The following is a 15,000-nucleotide window of genomic DNA, read 5'->3' on the forward strand; positions in this document are numbered from 1 at the left end:
AGGGTGTGATGTTAGGGTTTGGGGTATAGGGTGTGAGGTTAGGGTTTGGGGTATAGGGTGTGATGTTAGGGTTTGGGGTATAGGGTGTGAGGTTAGGGTTTGGGGTATAGGGTGTGAGGTTAGGGTTTGGGGTATAGGGTGTGAGGTTAGGGTTTGGGGTATAGGGTGTGATGTTAGGGTTTGGGGTATAGGGTGTGAGGTTAGGGTTTGGGGTATAGGGTGTGAGGTTAGGGTTTGGGGTATAGGGTGTGAGGTTAGGGTTTGGGGTATAGGGTGTGAGGTTAGGGTTTGGGGTATAGGGTGTGAGGTTAGGGTTTGGGGTATAGGGTGTGATGTTAGGGTTTGGGGTATAGGGTGTGATGTTAGGGTTTGGGGTATAGGGTGTGATGTTAGGGTTTGGGGTATAGGGTGTGATGTTAGGGTTTGGGGTATAGGGTGTCGGAGTACTGCCTGTTGGACTGCTAGTATGTGAGTGTGTGCGTGTGTGTGGGGGGGGCATGCGCTCACTGCTCAGTAAGAAAGGAAGTGAGGACAGTGACTGTCAGTGAGGGCTGAATATTGGCTGTGAAGCTGTGATCGTCTGCTTTGGGCTGATGACATTAGATGAAGCTGTGATCGTCTGCTCTGGGCTGATTACATTAGATGAAGCTGTGATCGTCTGCTCTGGACTGATGACATTAGATGAAGCTGTGATCGTCTGCTCTGGACTGATGACATTAGATGAAGCTGTGATCGTCTGCTTTGGGCTGATGACATTAGATGAAGCTGTGATCGTCTGCTTTGGGCTGATGACATTAGATGAAGCTGTGATCGTCTGCTTTGGGCTGCTGACATTAGATGAAGCTGTGATCGTCTGCTCTGGACTGATGACATTAGATGAAGCTGTGATCGTCTGCTGTGTTCGTTTTCTCTTTGCGTGTTTGCTAAGACAAACATGTGTGTGTGTTCATGTTTAAGCATGCTGTGTGTACTGTAATGGTGATTCCAGTAAGACACACATTATTTCCCTCCCCTCCCCTCCTCTCCTCTCCTCTCCTCTCCTCTCCTCTCCTCTCCTCTCCTCTCCTCTCCTCTCCTCTCCTCTCCTCTCCTCTCCTCTCCTCTCCTCTCCTCTCCTCTCCTCAATTTCCCCTCAGGGATTAATAAAGTATATCTCCTCTCCTCTCCCATCCCCTCCCCTCCCTCGTCTCCTCTCTCTCCTCTCCTCTCCTCTCCCTCATGTCATCCCTATCGTTTGAATCGTTTCATCCTGATACGGTTTGGTTGCTCATGGTGTTCCTCCCTTGTTTCTCTTCTTTTTGTGTGCTTTGTTGTGTGTATGTGTGTTGTTGGCACATGTGTGCATGATTTGGTATGTGATTTTCTCTGTGTATGTGTCTGTGTGCATGTGTATGTGTGTGTGTGTGTGTGTGTGTGGTGTGTCCCCTGCACCCCAGTGACCCCTCCGGTCCCGTATGTCAGGCGTGTCTGCAGAAAGAGCGTTCTGGCGGTCCCCTCGTCAGCACAGCGAAGGCCGCACGGGGTCGTCACAAAGTGGTGACCTTTGGGGGCGTGACCGAGTACGAGCAGCCAATAAGCACGGTCGCGGGAGGGGACGGGGAGGAGTCGGGGGGGTTGCTGAGGCGACTCCTCGCCAAGGCGTCGGTTGTCATGCCGACCATCGGCCTGGGCTCCCTGCTCGCCGAGTGGGACGGCAGGTACGCTCCGGAGATGGGATGGTACGCTCCAGAGATGGGATGGCCAGGGGAGCAGTGAATGCAACTAATCCATTTAAAACAATCCAAAGCAAAACCTATGTAACAATTAATAATTTAACACAATAATCTATATAATCACTATTTTGGGCATGTCATTATAAGCCCCTAGTTTATATTTTGGTATGATAACTCTTCCATTTCAGTAGCTTAATGCCAGTTATCGCAAGTTATGTGTGACCATACCATTAACATGCTAATGCAACATGCTAAGGCAAGAAGAAACCACCAACTACAAAATGTTAAAATATAAAATTTTCAGGAAATTAAGGAAACCTTAATATTTTGAAAACAAAGCAATGCTGCCTCATCAAAGTTGGTGTTGTGACTTTAGATATATTGTCAATGACTTGCATGAGACGGGGGAGAGGTGGTGGAGTTAGTTGCTTTAGCAGAAAGTTTGAGGGTCCAACAGAGTTAAGAGGTTTTGTCCAAAGCGTTTATTACTACTTTCCATTGGTTCAATATTCATTCTTACTGGTCAGATACATATCAGAAACGGACCAATCGGTCCTCCTGTGAGTCCTGTCTGATGACATCGTCCCCTTGGTCTGCGGACCCTGCATGTGGCGGCGTGCGTCGGCGTGCACCGTGTGTGTCTGAGTGCTTGTGGCGTGCATGTGACGCCGGGAGTTGTTGTGGCACAGCTGTCGTCGTGCTTACAGCCTCTCGATGACCTCACAGCCAGGTAGCCCGAGCCGATCTCCTCTCGCAAGGAGGAGATGGAGGAGATGGAGCGGCCGCCGAAACCCCTCCCACTCCCGCCGTCGACGACCCGGAGCGGAGCTCACGCCTGGCCCGGTACGAGAGGAGGCGGGCCGACGAGGAGGAGGAGGACGACGACGACGAGGAGGAAGACGGGGTGAGGCTGATGCCGGACCCTCGGAAGGACGACATGTTGGCGCGGAGGACGGGAGCGTTCCACAAAGCGAGCGGCGGGCCGACGCCGGTGGCCGCGTACAACCGCTTCCTGCCCCTGCCGGCGTCCAGGCGCTGCTCGCGGGAGGAGATCACCACGACGACGGCGACTGTGACAGACGCCGCCCCGCGCAACAAGAGGGAGGTGCAGGCCGAGAGGAGCGGGAAGCTCGACGTCAGGTGGGCAGAGAGGTGCACGAGCACACAGTATACAGACAAAAAGAACACAGGAGGTGGTACTTGGCTCACAGAATTCCGAGTGAGTGGCTCAGGGGTAGAGTGGCCGGTAGAACAGGAGTTATGGGTTCACTGAACCAGTGAGGGGCTCAGGGGTAGAGTGTGGTAGAACAGGAGTTATGGGTTCACTGAACCAGTGAGGGGCTCAGGGGTAGTGTGTGGTAGAACAGCCGGTAGAACAGCCGCTCTGTCGAAGTGTCCTTGAGCAAAAAGACGCTGAATCCCTCTTTGCTCCCGATGAGCAGGTTGGTGCCTTGCATGGTTTCCTCCGCCATCAGTGTATGAGTGGGTGAATGTAATGCACAATCTATGTAAAGCGCCTTGGATAAAGGCCCTATATAAATGCACCATTCACTGTGAATACCACAACAATACTCACACGATTCCTCCTGATACACCTCAGCTATGCACACTTTTTCAATATATTTTAATTCTTCAAGACCTCTTAATGTAAAAGCAAAGTTTTGTACGTTTTCTGTCATTTTCAGATATTTTCACGAGGCACTGTGCAGCTCGTAGAGGGGCTGCTTCTGTTATTGTCGTACAACAAAGCATAAAAGCAGTGCTTAGGTTGCCGTTAAAGGTTGTTTATTTTCCCAGAACGCAACTGCAGCAACCTCCAGAGCAGCCCGGCGCTCCCGCGGAAACGCCTCCGCAACAACACCTCCACGTCCCGATCATTGTGCGAGCGACTGCGCAGGCTCGGCACGGCGTCGATGACGATGACGAATCTGATGAAGACGGGCAGGCGCCGGACGTGAAGAAGGACGACATGATGACTCGCAGGACCGGAGCTTTCCAAAAGCCCGTCGCTGCCGGCGGTCCGAGCCCGGCCTTTAACCGCTTCTTACCGAAACCGGGCTCCCTCAAACATAAAAACGCTCCTGTGTCTGGAACCGTGTCGCTATATGACAGACCCACGCCCATAGACAAGATCCCAAAACACAGGTATCGCGAAATGGGCAACGGGCATGCAGTCTACCTGTGCATTGTCATAGTGTGTGTCCCTTTGAGCTGTCTTAATATAAAACATTCATGAGAGCTTGCAGTGCCACCTGGTGGCTGAAGTGGGAGGTGTGTTATGTCCCCATAACTGCAACCTCATGGGTTTGATTTTGGACCTTTGTCGCATGTCACCGGCCTCTGTCCTCCTTTCTCACTCCGTTTTGCCGCCCCGTAAAGCGGGAATCTGATGATAATTGCATTAACGTTTGCCATAGGTTGTTGGTTAAACATGACAGTGTTCTATTGTGCGATACTAACACGATACTGACGTCTAGTGTGGTTGTCGTCCGAGTTGCACTGGATAAGAGTGGCTACTAAATTGTTATTGTTGTGTTGCTTCCTTGTTAAGGTTGTGGTTTGTGTTGTTTGTCTATCAAAGGATGCCATGGATGGACGTTGAGTGAAAGCAAACCGAGAACTAAACCAACTAATGTCACTCATCATGTGCTGCGTCTCCGCTGCTATGGGTTGTGGGTGTTGGAGTGTGCTGCGTCTCCGCTGCTATGGGTTGTGGGTGTTGGAGTGTGCTACGTCTCCGCTTCTATGGGTTGTGGGTGTTGGGAGTGTGCGAGTCGGACTGACCTCTCGCTCAGGTCTGATCTCGTCTTGGTTTGACAGTTATAGCCTATTTGCCCGTTGAGTTGCGTCTGGGTTTGTCCAGCTCTGCTGCATGGTGCCCGTTGGCGTGCGTTTATGATGATGATGACCCCGCTGTCCTCCTTACTGATGCCCGTGTTCGTGCACGCTATCTCAGCAGCGTCGTTACCGCGGCAACGGAACCTCTGGCACCTCTGACTCCGCCTTCCAAAGCCCCAATCAGGAAGTGTGTGGGAGTGAGGTGGAGGGAGGAGGTGGAGGAGGAGGAGGAGGAGGAGGAGGAGGAAGAAGAGAAAAAGAACGAAGAGCCTAAGGCTGACAAAGTCCATGTCAGCCCTGCCAAAGCCCCAGCTCCTTCTCATGAAGCGCTCTCCTCTGCACCCCTCACCCCTCCTCCACCCTGCCCTCCTGCTGCCCGGGAGGCCCGCAGCGTGGAGACCAAGGCGGGGGAGAGGAGGGCTCAGGAGATGATTGCGAGGAGGTGTGAGGAGCGGAGGGCGACGGCGAGGCTCATGGCGGACGCCGAAGAGAAAGTTGAGAAGGATGAGATAACAGAGGACGAAAGGAGAGTTCATGGAGGCTGGCAGCCTCTGACCAAACCCTTCTGGCTGGCAGAGGACGACCTCCCCCCCATGATGTGAGACACCACCACCCCCCCCCCCCCCCCCCCCCACACACACACACACACACACACACACACACACACACACACACACACACACACACACCTCCATGAACCCTCACTGCATGCCCCTCTTCACTTCACTTCCCCAATGTGCTTGGCGATTTCACACCATTCATCACCTAGTCCAGTTGTACAGTGTTCCATTCTCTAATTATGTAGACTTCTTGTAAATTAAGTAATGCAGATGTTTAACAATGATTTAACAAGGGTCTATTTGGTTACAAACTCTCCATCATTTAGCTGGGGACCACCTGGAACCCCCTCAAGACAACCCTCAAGGACCACTGGTGGTCCCCGGACCACTGGTTGAAAACCACTGGCCTAAAACATTTCACTTATGTAAGGTTCGCTTTCTTTGAAGCCTTCCACTGAAGGCTTCAAAGAAGACATGCCCCCCCCACACCTCCCTCCTGTCTCTGACTCACTCGGTCCTTCATTCATTTATGCATTATTCATTCATTGTATTCTGTTTTAGGATGAGCCGACGAGTTGCTTTTATGTCTGAGGACACTGAGTAAGTCCCTCGGCCAGACCCTTGATCATGAGCTCTTGCATGATATACACACCCACGCAAACACACACACACACACACACACACACACACACACACACACACACACACACACACACACACACACACGCACGCCACGCACCATCAATGCTGTGTTTGATTTTAAATTGTATGCATGTTTCAATGTACTTCCAAATTGTGATTCATACCTGCACATCACCCAGTCACTCTTCATTTTTAACCACATCTTTTGTTGGTTTGTTTAACTGGTTTGCTGCTTTGGTCAAACACCACAAACATCCAATCCACATGTCCATACTAACCGCCCGGCCACTATACGTCTGCCTACACGGAATGAGTGTGGCTGGTGGTCACATGACATGACTGTGTCTTGGCTGGTGGTCACATGACATGTGTGACTTGTTAACCCATTCTGACCGGGCACCCATTTTGGTGTTGGCATCATGTTATGCTTTAGCTATTGAAAAATAGCAGACCTACAAGCTCATATCGCGCCACCGAGTGGCGCGATACGAGCTTGTAGGTCTGCTATTTTTGAAAAATCAAAGAACGACTGACATTTTTAGAATCTGATCTCGGGTCAGAATGGGTTAATCAGACCAGTGTGTGTCCAGTGGAAAACTCGTATGAATCTGATCTCAGGTCAGAATGGGTTGATCAGACCAGTGTGTGTCCCGTGGAAACCTCGTATGAATCTGATCTCAGGTCAGAATGGGTTAATTAACACGCATCGTTTAGACCTCCCGTACGTTTGCATCCGTAGAGAGTAAATTAAAAAGACAATACGCAAAGTTGGACTGCTGTGGAAATGTAACCGACCTTATGTCGTGTTCATGTAACTCTTCCATTCGTACATACTAAGAGTTACCAATGGACGAATAAACACTTTTCCCTGCGTTATCGTCGTTATTCTGAGAGTCCCCGTCCACTTCCTGTTTCCGGTCTAGGAGTGCGAGTATGGGTGACATGATCAGCGAGGAGGAGGCGGGACATTTACAGCCGCTCAGCCAATCACGGACGGAGCGCACGCACGAGCATTTCAACAACAACAACAACGAGGAGGAAGACGACCAATGGCAGAGTGTAAGACACGTCAACGGATACAACCGGAAATATAAATAACAAATCCATGAGCTTGTATCATTTATTTCTGACCTATCGAGACACTTTTGCTTACATCCATTATCAAATTTAAATTCCCAAAATATAAAATGTATGGGAAGGTATATCTTTTGGCCAAATAACACATTTGGCACTGATCGGATCCAGTCACTTACACACACACACACGCACACTCGCACGCACGTGAAGTGAAGCATGTAACACCTGACGGTTGTATTTTGATGGACAGGAGCTGGCTCGCTGGAAGACCAAGCGCCGCAGCGCCTCACACGAGCTGATCAAGAAGGAGGAGGAGAGGAAGAGGATTGAGAAGATGAAGGAGGGAGGAGGGGACCTCAACAAGAGGAAGAGCATCAAGACCTACAAGGAGATCGTGGATGAGAAGTAAGGACCGCCCGGGAGGAGGAGGAGGGGGATGTTAGGGCTCATTACCATCATAATCCCCCCCAAACCTCATATCAGGTTTCCTGGGATCCTATAGCTCTCTGCTTAGCCATCTCCCACTGGTGTACTGCAGTGTAGGCTAACTGTGTGTGTGTGTGTGTGTGTGTGTGTGTGTGTGTGTGTGTGTGTGTGTGTGTGTGTGTGTGTGCTAACATTTCAGGCACTGTTTAATTTTTTTATTTCAACAGGACTGTGTAAAGAAAAAGGAAATTAAGTGAGGTCAGACTGAGAGCGGGAGATACATGCAATAAATACATTCACAAGAGTGTTAACGGCATCTTTAGCCAAAACCTAGCCATACTTCGGTCGGTTTAGGAGTTGTATAGCCTGACCTAAGCAGAGACATTTCTGGCCTAGATGGGAGGGTCGCGCCTCAGAAATGCGCGCACCCTGATTGGATCTCATCGATCTGTCCGTCACCCCCGGCCCCTCCTCTCCCCCCTAGTGCAGCGCTACGTCACATCATTTAGAGCGACGCCCACCCGTAAGGGTTGACTCCCACTTTTAGACTGGTTCAGCCCACGGCTTTTTCCAGGCTTTCATCTTTCGCGCAGACGAAATGAAAGCCTGGGTATGGAGGCTAGGAGTTGTATAGTCATGGATAGTTTAGGAACAATGTCTCTCTCACATCTTTCTCTTTCTTTCTCTCTCTCCTGCCTTCCCTGTCTCTTAACCTCTACCTCTCTTACCCCTCTGTCTTTCTTTCTCTCTCTCCTGCCTTCCCTGTCTGTTAACCTCTACCTCTCTTACCCCTCTGTCTTTCTTTCTCTCTCTCCTGCCTTCCCTGTCTCTTAACCTCTACCTCTCGTACCCCTCTGTCTTTCTTTCTCTCTCTCCTGCCTTCCCTGTCTCTTAACCTCTACCTCTCGTACCCCTCTGTCTTTCTTTCTCTCTCTCCTGCCTTCCCTGTCTGTTAACCTCTATCTCTCTTACCCCTCTGTCTCTCTCTCTCTCTCTCTATCCCTGTCCAGAGAGCGGCGGGAAGTATTGCTGTGTGAGGCGTACAGGATAGCGGCGACCCCAGAGGAAGCAGCCATGGTGTTGCAGAGTTACGCGCTTCGATTCACCATCAGCGACGCGACCTTGGACCACCTCAAACTGCTCCCCAATTCCCCCAACAAGTCCACGCCAGACCCGAGCCAGAGTCCGGACCGGGAGGACCAATCCCCTACCGACTCTGAGCCCGTTTCCGACAGAACCGTGTCCTCTGACCTTCTGCACAAACCTGAACAACCCGTCACGATGGAGCAGAACCACAAAGCTGAAGACATGGACGCAATTGCACAGCAAGAGAGAGCAGCGGACCTCTCTGCCACAGCGGCGAGCAGTCCCCGCAGCACAGACACTCACTCCCAGCATGCACCAGCTGCACCTCTACAACCTGAGGCTGCTCAGTCCAAGCAGGAAGAGTGTGAGGCTGCACACACACAGCTCATTATACGGGACGCACCGCAAACCGTACAGATAATACCGCCAAACAATGCACAAGCACAACCCCAATTCGTGCAGCCAGAAACAAAACATACCCCACTGCAAAGCACACCAGCAGCACCACCCACGGCTGCACACATGGAAATGGAAATCAGACACACACCGCCGCAAATGACGCCAGCGTCAGCCCCGGCTGCACAAATAGAAATCAAATGCACGGCGCCGCAAATGACGCCAGCGTCAGCCCCGGCTGCACAAATGGAAATCAAACCCACACCACCGCAAACGGCGCCAGTGCTAGCCCCGGCTGCACAAATGGAAATCAGACGCACACCACCGCAAACGGCGCCAGTGCTAGCCCCCGTTGCACAAATGGAAATCAAACCCACACCACCGCAAACGGTGCCAGTGCTAGCCCCCGTTGCACAAATGGAAATCAGACGCACACCACTGCAAGCAGCGCCATCATCTGCACAGACGGCAATCAAAGCCTCGCCATCAGAGATCACGGCAACACGGCCCACCCGGCCTCTGCCCGCCCCCTCCAGACCCCTCCCTCTGCTCACAGCCAAGCCCTACTGTCAGCCGAGTAGGAACGCTCACTCCGTCAAACCTGTCAAGGTGAGTCTCTTGGATGCTGCTTTGTGGACGTGATCTCACTTGAACACTATAGAGTTCCTATTCTGGGGAACATTCTGTGAAAATGGCCCAGCTATAAGCTCACACACAACACGTCACGCCATGGTGCCATGCGCTGTGAGTAGTGTGTAGTTCAGATATTTTCTGTGAAGATGTTTGGTGTATCGGGGGAAAGATGAGGGGGGCTAGTGTAGACTCTGGGGGACCCCTGTCAACTAAGTAAGTATATAAATGTAAGCAATTTTAAAGAGTAATCCGTCCCTAATTCCGTGCTTTCTGTTCATTTGAAATCCTAAATGCCCCCCATTTTTCTCTCAAGACTCATTTGTGGAAAAAGAACATTGCACTAGACCAAATAGTCTAGTGCCCGAATATAATTCGACCCTGTTTTTTTTAGGATATTTCCAGTTGCAAAAGAGTAAACATAGTCATATATTCAGCACAATAGGGCCTACTTCTGTCGTCATTTTAAACCTGTCCCAGATGTTTAAAATGACACCTTCTACACCGTTTCTACTGAAAGTGTGAGCTCACGTCATTCAATCTCACGTTTAAACATTAGAATGGTGCAGAATATGAAGGTTTTAATAATGTTACTGTCCGTCTTCCTCAGGTGGAAGGTTTTCTGCGCGTCAACGGAGACGCCACAGAGGAGACGACGGGCTCAGCAGCACCCCCGCCCCTCGTCTCTCCTCTCCGCTCCCCCCTGGCTCCGCCCCTTGAGCAGACCGTGGCCAATCAGAAAGCAGAGGGCCAGACGTCACCCCCTCAGCAGCAGCCAGAGAGAGTGAGCAGCGCCATTTCAGGCTCCGCCATGAGCTCTCTGATTGGTGGGAGAAACTGCGTCATCACCACCACGATCGTGACGGAGCTCACGGCCACTCACGTGGAGCCGTTCCCCTCGGACACGCCCAGCAACGTACTACAGGTGGAGAGACATTATACACTGACACGAAACAAGACAGGAACGCCCAAAAACGTCACAGCCGGTTTTTTAACAAGACAGGAACGCCCAAAAACATCACATCCGGTTTTTTACCCTGGGCAGAATTTTCTATGGCTGCCAATGCAACTTTTTCCAATCCTTAATCACATACGGACAAACATCCATGCCGATAATATCTAACTTGCGGAGGTAACGTGCCTTGTCCGCGGGCAACAGATCTTTCAACGTATGGCATTGCAAATACGTTTGATAATCGCTACTCTGCGCAATATTGTTTTGAAAATGCCGCAAATTGCATTGCAGTGAACGAGAGCAAATCACAAATCACAAATCTTACCCTGGGGGGTGGGCGGAGCCGCGGAGTCGCAGCTGACGCCCCTCCCTCCGCTCTGATGACGCGTTGTTATGTCAATGTATACACAAATATGTTACAAGCTGTCTAGTCCACTGGTTCCCAAACAGTGGGTTGAAATCCCTTTCGTTTTTGTTTCCTACATTTAGTTTTTTATTATTATTATTATTTAAAAACATTAAAAAAAAAAAGAAGCCCAAAAAGCCCAAATGAATTAAAAACAAAATTCACTGATTTATTTCAGTAATTTCATGAAGAAATCAAAAGAAAAATCTAAGCAATTCCATAAATTTGAACAACAATTGAGCAGAAGTTGAGACGAATAACAGTTTAAGTCCATAGTATGTATCCATAATGTATAAATCATGCATAAGGGTTCAGGACAGGTAGGCCTTTTCGGGGAGGGGTCAGAATAAATGATGGACTCGGATGGTTAATGGTAAAGTACAAGATGGCCATAAACAAATTGAATTGTTCTTCAATTCTTCAATCATTCTTTCAGGTAAATGGCAACCTGGGGTTGCTAGGGCGACCGGTAGAGTTGAGAGAGTCTATGTCAGTGACATCACCCAGCAGCCTGCAGGCCTATTCTCCTACGCTCACAGGTAAACACTACATTACCCACAATGCCAAAGGTTTCCAGTATTTGTGGATAAATATAAAATGTTGTCACCTCTATTCTTTTGTTTTTTTTAATCTATCTTCGTGTGTGTGTGTGTATTTTTCATGATGCAGAAGGCCATGAGGAGAGCAGTAGTGCAGTGACTGTAAGTATTTCATCGTATGTTCATGGCATGGTTTCCTCCAACATTCCTCACGGTTCTCTTCATTGGTTCTGTAGAACTGACCCTGAGCTGTTCCTTCTGTCCCATTTATACTCCTTCATAATATGACCGCATCGCTTGCAGACATGAACAAATCTACGCGGTAACAACCAGGGGTCATCGCCATTCTAGCCTCGGAAACACAGACGTCTTTATTTCCAGGGAGAAAAAAAAAAGTCTGGGACCGAGTCAACTTCAATTCGGCATAGAGTATTCAAGTATTTTTATTGAAGTTTTTTTTTAACATAAAACAAGACAGACAACAGACAGATACAGGACAAACCAACAACAACACCAGTACTCATGACATGTACCATGTAAAAAATATATAAATGTCTGAAACAATGTAAAACAAAACCCTCCAAATTGTACATTTATGACATCAACAATAACTGAAATAAAATATATAGAAAAATACAAAACAAGTGGGTAAAGAAAAAAGAAAAAAAGGGGGGGGGGGGTGGCCAATGATTATGTAAAAAATACTACCGCAAAGTAGTTTAGGAACGGTTGCCAAACTCTGGTATATTTATGAGTGGAGCCCCTGATCAGCGCCGTATCCGGCACTTCACAGATGGGGGGGACGAATCCGAACCGGCCCACATGCACGGGCGCGAAGCGCCCGTGCATGTGGGGCGATTCGCACGGGCGCAAAGCGCCCGTGCGGAAAAAAATCGGGTATTTGCGGTTATAAAGTCGTTATTTTCGGGTAAAAACGGGTCTGCACAGCAGAAATAGCCTAGTGCAAATCTTACCTTTTTGATGAGCCTGCCCGAGACATACACGGCTTTAACCAGCACTGGGCATAACATATAAACAACTTCCTGAATCCTATCCAAGTTCCCCCATAGAAATACATTGAAATCTCCACTATAGCAGAATCACACGCACTCGCACAACACTGACAGCGAGTCAGCGGCGGCCGCATGGTCCAAGTGCCTGCCCAATTTGAGGCTTTTTTATTCCCCGTGGCCGGCGGCCCAAAACGGTTCGCGGCCCCGAGTGGGCCGCTCCGCGGCCCGCCGGGGACGTGTCCCCGGGGACCCCCGTGGTTCCTACGGCCCTGCCCCTGATCGTATATTTAAGTTCTTCGAGCTTGAGATGTGACATAACATCCTCCACCCAACGTTTGTGAGATGGCGGCGCTGCTTGTTAATTCGACATAGAGTAGCGCAAACGTCGATCACTCTGCTGATTTCTGATCGTCTGCACCTTTGATAAATTGACGCACACACGTACACACACACACACACACACACACACACACACACACACACACACACACACACACACACACACACCCCTGACCCCTGGTAACAACGTGTCACACAATGCGACACGCCGTTAGCGTGTAGATCTGTGCTCCTCTGAGCAAGCGATACCGTCGGGCGATGGAGTATAAATTAGGCTTTCCTCTCCAGTATCTATAGTAGTCACCTGTCTGTCTTTTCCTCACCTTTCCTCTTTTTCCCTGTCTTGTGTGTGTGTGTGTGTGTGTGTGTGTGCGTGCGTGTGTGTGTGTGTGTGTGTGTGCGTGCGTATGTGTGTGTGTGTGTGTGTGTGTGTGTGTGTGTGTGTGTGCGTGTGCGTGCGTGTGTGTGTGTGTGTGTGTGCACATGTTGTTTGGGGGTCTGGGCTCAGATTGAGACCCCCATATTGAACTTGGCTAAGCGTGTTAATCACTGGGTCTGGGACCCCAATGAGGAGCGCAAACGCCAAGAGGCGTGGCAATTGGAGCAAGAGCGCCTCCTACAGGTACAATGATGGATTCACATGTTAGTTACTGTGTGCGAAGTCTCGCGTAGCCAGACAACTATTCCACAATCTCCGAATGCTATATAGAGTATGGAGCTACACATCGCAAAATCCGAATAAGGAAGCTGCCCTTTCCGTTCACGAAAATATATTGAAAAGAATATATATATATATATATATAAAGAAAATAATCCATTTCTGCTAGGCAGCAAGCTATATATGCATAGCTGATTTCGATTTATATTAGCCCATTCTGAACGGGAACCCATTTTGGTGTTAGCATCATGTTATGCTTTAGCTATTGAAAAATAGCAGATCTACAAGCTCATAGCGCGCCACCGAGTGGCGCGCTACGAGCTTGTAGGTCTGCTATTTTTTGAAAAATCGAAGAACGACTGACATTTTTAGAATCTGATCTCAGGTCAGAATGGGTCAATCAGACCTGTGTGTGTCCAGTGGAAACCTCGAATGAATCTGATCTCAGGTCAGAATGGGTTAGGATACATTTGCGTGACTGTAAAGACAAAACGGAAGTGCGCGGGGAGGAGGCTTCACTTCCGCTTTATCGTTTACTCATGATCAGAGCTTCCGTTGCTCCAATCTGAGCATCGCATCGGGCAAACGGGGAAAAAACAGCGACGCCTGCATGTTTTGACGTGAATCAACAGTCTGTCTTCCATATCCATATCCATAATCCATATTTTCTTTAATTTCATTTAATTATTATTAAAAATTATATATTTCTTTGGTTTTGTTTTTACTCACAAGTTAGACAGCCTACATACGGATCCGACGTGCACGCGCGTACATGCGTGTTTATTTGTCCTTTTTCTGCTCAAAATGAGACAATCTGGCATCTTTAGGATCTTATAAAACATTAAAACAAAGCTAAGCTAATGCTGATGCTACCCCGCCGGCAGTTGCTGCTCCTCCATGAGCAACAACAATAACAATACGACACCACGTGGTTAGACAGGGGAGCCCTTTGTCTTCTTTGGTTTTTCACTCATTTTTCTGGCACTGGCGCCACTTTTCCCCCTAGAGGGCTAGCATGGATTGTGTTAAACAGATGGTAGATATGTCTATAGTCTGTCTTGAGAGACTGTATCGTTGCTCCAGACTGTATGACGGAAGAAAATTGCGAGAGGCAACAGTGGCCACGCAAGACTACTGTGTGTGTCAGTGTCACTCACTGTTGAAGGAAATAACGCATGCATGGGAATCAGTGGGTGTGTGTGGCAGGTATGTGCGTACATGTGTGTGTGTGTGTGTGTGTGTGTCTAACACGTGTCCCTGTGTGTAGGAGCAGTACCAGAAGGAGCAGGAGAAGCTGAAGAAGGAGTGGGAGAGAGCACAGATGGAGGTGGAGGAGGAGGAGAGGAGACATAATGAAGAGGTACGCTTACATGCACGCTTATTACACGCACGCACACACATGCACAGACAGACACACGCACACCCACGCACACACGCACGCACATACACGCACACAGGTATGCGTTATCTCCCTCCCTGTAGTGGAGGTATAGGACAAACTGCTGCCATAGTGGGACACAGAATTCACAAGATAATAATAATAGCAGTTCAAGTTGGCCTTGTGGGGACATTTTCCTGTCCCTATGAAGGTTTAGGATTTTGAGGTTATGGTTATGTTGGGCCGGCAGATTGAGTAAAAATGACATTCTTTAATGACAAATTCCTTTTGAAGCCTCAAAAACAACGATTGGGTCTGGTGTGTGCATTGACCACTTGAACCCCA

General features: G+C 49.2%; 1 protein-coding gene across 1 annotated transcript in view; it reads left to right on the forward strand.

Annotated features, from left to right (window-relative positions):
• The window catches only part of LOC310859486 (uncharacterized protein), a 73,337-nt gene that overhangs the window by 51,015 nt on the left and 7,322 nt on the right, over window positions 1-15,000 (forward strand). Inside the window, 13 exon segments of the mRNA XM_083766047.1 lie at window positions 1,437-1,718; window positions 2,439-2,852; window positions 3,510-3,857; window positions 4,669-5,148; window positions 5,672-5,710; window positions 6,676-6,811; window positions 7,080-7,234; window positions 8,266-9,346; window positions 9,978-10,292; window positions 11,165-11,267; window positions 11,398-11,429; window positions 13,128-13,241; window positions 14,545-14,637. Of these exon segments, the coding sequence (XP_083622173.1) occupies window positions 1,437-1,718; window positions 2,439-2,852; window positions 3,510-3,857; window positions 4,669-5,148; window positions 5,672-5,710; window positions 6,676-6,811; window positions 7,080-7,234; window positions 8,266-9,346; window positions 9,978-10,292; window positions 11,165-11,267; window positions 11,398-11,429; window positions 13,128-13,241; window positions 14,545-14,637 (3,592 nt within the window).

The sequence above is a fragment of the Protomyctophum parallelum genome (genome assembly GCF_964188405.1).
Source record: "Protomyctophum parallelum genome assembly, chromosome: 5".
Classification (NCBI taxonomy): domain Eukaryota; kingdom Metazoa; phylum Chordata; class Actinopteri; order Myctophiformes; family Myctophidae; genus Protomyctophum; species Protomyctophum parallelum.